The 5,267-nt window shown below is 35.2% G+C and overlaps 1 protein-coding gene across 1 annotated transcript; it reads left to right on the top strand.

The window, feature by feature from the left end:
• The first annotated feature begins 3,746 nt into the window (after positions 1 to 3,746).
• LOC103338446 (UDP-glucose/GDP-mannose dehydrogenase family protein) lies at positions 3,747 to 4,414 on the top strand. The gene is given in 2 exon segments (XM_008241647.3): positions 3,747 to 3,846; positions 3,849 to 4,414. Coding segments are annotated over 2 exon segments (492 nt in total). The 5' UTR covers positions 3,747 to 3,780; the 3' UTR covers positions 4,275 to 4,414.
• The last annotated feature ends 853 nt before the right edge of the window (positions 4,415 to 5,267 follow it).

The following is a 5,267-nucleotide window of genomic DNA, read 5'->3' as shown; positions in this document are numbered from 1 at the left end:
AACCACATCAAATCTCTCAAATTACATATTTCAATGGATGTGAGTCCGGAACTTCTTGCTCGGGCTAAACACGACCTCAGAATTTATTTGCCATTTTCAAATGGGCATGAAATATAAATTGAGTAAAAGTCATGATAATATTGCAATATAGTAGTGAAGAGCATTAACTACTATATACCTACAACTTCAGGTTCGGGATCTCTCATATATTTGGATCCATCGGCTTCCGGCCCAAATCACATAATATAACAAAATACGTGGGGAGCCTCAATTCATCCTTTCGAGGTTTATCCTAATATTATCCATTTCACGGTGTATTCTTAACAACTGGAATTCACAAAATATATTGCTTCCTTGAGGTGTCGATTATAACATAATTGAACTTTATTAAATTCATCATTTTCTTATGTCAAAGAAATATGTGGTGTACCACAATTAATAATACCTCAAGGGTTGTCCATTTAACTGTTGGAACTTCAGGTTCTCAATATTGTTAGATTTTGAACTTCATGCCAAAATCACATATTTTAATGGTATGGACATTCAATACTCTTAGATTTTGAACTTCATGCTAAAATACGTATTCTCACGATATGGACATTTTCTTAATTTCCTATACATATTTCGAGACTTCAGGCCCTTACATAATTGTCCATGTTTTGAGGAGCTTCTGACTTCTCATTTAATTGCTCATCCATGAGTACATTTGCCAATATAGTTACTATTCATGTGTATGGCACTATTAACCAATACGGTACTGTTACATTATCAAGGAACTCCGGGTCCTTATTTACATGTCAAGGATCAAGGATCTTAAGGTCCGATCACTTGTTTACAAATATAGTACAAGAGAGACTGCCAGCTCTCATATCATTGTCATCATCAAAGATCTTCAGGTCCTGATGTAGTTGTATGATGAGGATCAAGGAACTTCTACTCCTAATATCTGTATACTGTAAAACTCATCATACTGTACAATTAATTCATAAAATAAATTGCTTGTTGTGTGGATGTTAATTCTACACCATACTTTAAATAAAAGTAAATGTGCGATAAAGTAAATTCATAAGGTAAATTGCTTATTGGTATGGAAGATAATCCCGCACCATACTTTAAATAAATGTAAATATGGGGTAAAATAAATTCATAAATTAAATTTCTTCATGTATGGACGTTAATCCCGCACCATACTTTAAATAATAAAGTAAATGTGTGATAAAGTAAAAGTGCTGGTGTAGGCACTAAATCTACTCCATACTTTTAAATAAAAAGTAAAAACAGTTGTGTAGACGATAAACCTGCGCCACACTTTTAAATAAATACTGTCGTATGGGTAACAAGCCTACACCATACAGTAAATAAAGTAAATGCTAAAGGCAGTTGTGTGGACGATAAAACCATACCACACTTTTAAATAAATACTACCGTATGGATAATAAACTTACACCATATAGTAAATAAAGTAAATGCGGGGATAAAACCACCACCTAATAGATATGAACATATTATATATTATGGACAATATAACTGTGCCACTATTCAAGATATAATAAAATGGGTTTTAAGATCACACCATCATTTTTATTACGATAATATGTGTTACAATGTGATGAGTAATGAAATTACACCACCTATAACATCCCACATCGACCAACGGAGAGGGGGTGATGTGCCTTATATGTGCATGCCCGCCTCCATCTAGCACGAGGCCTTTTGGGAGCTCACTGATTTTGGAGTCATGGGAACTCCGAAGTTAAGTGAGTTGGGGGGGCTAGAGCAATCCCAGGATGGGTGACCCACTGGAAAGTTGCTCGTGAGTTCCTAGAAACAAAACCGTGAGGGAAGAGAGGGGGCCCAAAGAGGACAATATTGTGCTACGGGGGAGCCGATCCCGGGATGTGACAATTTGGTATCAAAGCCACTCTGTTGTGTGGTGCGAGTGTGCCAACGAGGACGTCAGGCCCCTAAGGAGGGTGGATTGTAACATCTCACATCGACTAACGGAGAGGGAGTGATGTACCTTATATGTGCATGCCCACTTCCATCTAGCACGAGGCCTTTTGGGAGCTCACTGGCTTCGGAGTCATGGGAATTTTGAAGTTAATCGAATTGGGGGTTAGAGCAATCCCAAGATGGGTGACCCACTGGGAAGTTGCTCATTAGTTCCAGAAACAAAACCGTGAGGGCAGATAGGGGGCCCAAAGCGGACAATATCGTACTGGCGAGCCGATCCTGTGATGTGACACCACCATAAAATAACAGGATGGGGTATAAAACTGCCCAATTCCAAATTACAGTACGAAAAAATAAATTAAACAAACATGGATGAAGCAACATAAAAATTGAGAGAATACCAACAAAAAAAAAAAGTTTGCATGTCGTCGTAGTAGTAAGCCTATTTATGGGAAAATTGGATGGCTTCATTACACAATATCATAAGTTTTTTACTAAGCTTCCAACATCATCATTAAGCTTTTGACTACTATTTCCTTATTTTCCTTTATGTGGGCTTCAGCACTTTCTTTACAACATCTATAGAGCTGAACTTGCCTATCTTAGAAAATGGAGGGGCAGAAGAGTACAAAATCAAATAGCTTAAATAGATAAGGTTAAGATATTACTTAATTGCAAATATTAAACTTAACAAACTAATTTTGTATAAATAAAAAATTAAAAAACAAAGTCTGCAAAATAATTTAAAAAATTTAATTACTATTTATTAAGTAATTTATGATATTAGAAAATATTTATATACTAATTATTCATTAAATAAATAATAATTAAAACATAATTACTAATTAAAGCATATCCAATTCCTATATATATATATGCATTCACCTGGAATAAAACTTGTAACACTCTAGAAATTCTATGAAAAGAAGCATCTAATTGTTCCTATATACCAATGGGAGAAGGTTTAGCGGATTTGCAACATGTAATGCCAGAAACCAAGCCGAACAAAATAAATTAGAAACCCAGAGAGAATGAGAGGGGAAATTAACTCTTTCCAACTAACAGGGACAAGACATTTTCATTAAAGACTCGCAGTAGATTGATACACTTCCTGCATCATTTAAAAATTAATAAAAGTCCATGTATATAAATCTGAAATATCAAATAGGAACTTTTTTTTTACTACAACCAAGCTCTGCTCCACAAATGTAACAAATCCGATGAAAGATGATGGATGCCATAGGAAAATATCCTAGTATATTTCATAATCAAATAGCATTCATCAGGGTAACTTATAAACCCATGACATTACATACTTGAGAGCAAGTCTAGCAGCCACTTGTTTATCCTTCAATCGCATACTGCCAATTATTGTTCCAAATGCCATTGCCTCCATAACCCTGGGAGTGGAAGAGTCCAGAGACTGACTGATTTTCTTCCCCGCATCCAATAACACACCCTCCCCCCAAAAAAAAAAAAAAAAAAAAAGCAATTCCAGATAAATATGCTCTCCAAAACCAGATAATTTATGCATAAAACTCCATAGAAACTAAAGACGCTAATCCAACATATGCATACATTTATTTCTCATCAATTTCCTTATTTTTGACAAGTCTTCTTTCAATCAGTCCTTTTCTTTTCCAGCACTAGAACCAGTCATGAAGCAAATTCTTGTTGATTTGAGGGTCTTGTTTTCAAAAGGACATACTCAACTTGGTCTATATCTGTGAGTGCAATGGCCTAACTGAAGTTGCAAACTACTGGAAACAAGTCATTTAGGTGGATGACTACCAAAAGAACCGATTTGTGAACAGGGTAGTTTCTTCAATGTTCAATACAGTTTCTGGTAAAAAGATTGCCATTCTTGGGTTTGCCTTCAAGAAAAAGATACCGGCGGCACGAGGGAAACTGCTGCCATTGATATTCGCAAGGGGCTGTTGGGGGATAAGGCACAGTTGAGTATATATGATGTGCAGGTCACAGAGGACCAGATCACGAGTGATCTCTCAATGAAGAAGTTTGATTCGGACCATCCAATTCATCTCCAGCCAATGAGCCCGGCTGCGGTCAAGGAAGTCAGTGTTGTTTGGGATGCTTATGAGGCAACCGAGGATGCTCATGGGATCTGCATTCTTACTGAGTGGGATGAATTCAAGATGCTTGATTACAAGAAGATTTTTGACAATATGCAGAAACCTGCATTTTTATTTGATGGAAGGAATGTTGTTGATGTTGAGAAGCTGAGAGAGATTGGATTCATTGTTTACTCAATTAGGAAGCCGTTGGATGCTTGGCTCAAGAACATGCCTGCTATGGCATAAGATGGAATTTTTTTTCTGTCTCAGCTGCAGAAGTAATTCTTTGAAATTTTAATTTTCACCTCATGTTTTTACTTTACTTTTCACATGTATTACTAGTTGCTGTCATCTCACAGACACTTCTCAGAGGGAAATTCTTACTTTTTCTTATATTTTTATATTTTGGGAATTATAAAATAAAAAGAAAAGTTCATTGATCTGATCTGAGTAATGAATTAAGCAAAGTCACCATTTCCTTTTCCGGCAATCTAGAGAGTAGCATTTAACTTCTAAGACCAGGCAGATGTAAGAGCATCTCCAAGGGAGATGTCAAATACCAAACATCAAATTTAAATTTGATGGTTGATGTGACAATTTGACATCTTACACAGCTTTACACTCCACCCAATATGTCAAATTAAATTATTATTTTATTACATTTTAGTGTTGATTCATTTTAATTAATAAGAAAAGAAAAGAAAAAATAATAAAATATTCATTTGACATCTTGCTTTTGGGATGTCAAAAATAACATCTCAACCTCCAGCCTTCATTTCACATCACTTTGACATATCGGTTGGAGTGATGTGAGGTGTTATCTTTAGCTGTTAAATGTCTATATGGCACGTTTGACACATCAGTTGGAGATGCTCTAATGCCTAATAAATTCAAAGATGTCACTTCAACAACAAAACTCCTTCAAAGCTAGATATACCTTTGATTTATTTAATACCAGGCATAGTTGATTCAACATAAGTATTTTAGTATAATTTCGTTTTAAGTCTTTGGAGTTTTATGTTTTGCATAAGTTAATATATCATTTTTTTTATCTTCTGGCTTAATTAGCATGCTAAACTATGCCTTATATCATGCATGCAGTATCTTTCCATCTACGGTTGTGAATATTTCCATCACAATAATATTATTACTATGATAAAAATATTTCCATCTCAATAATATTATTACTGACGACTGGCTTGCAAAGACATTTTCAAGAGTTGATTATGTCTTCTCTAA

The sequence above is a fragment of the Prunus mume genome, linkage group LG7 (genome assembly GCF_029339155.1).
Source record: "Prunus mume cultivar Tortuosa linkage group LG7, ASM2933915v1, whole genome shotgun sequence".
Classification (NCBI taxonomy): domain Eukaryota; kingdom Viridiplantae; phylum Streptophyta; class Magnoliopsida; order Rosales; family Rosaceae; genus Prunus; species Prunus mume.
This window is presented reverse-complemented; position numbering and strand designations above follow the sequence as displayed.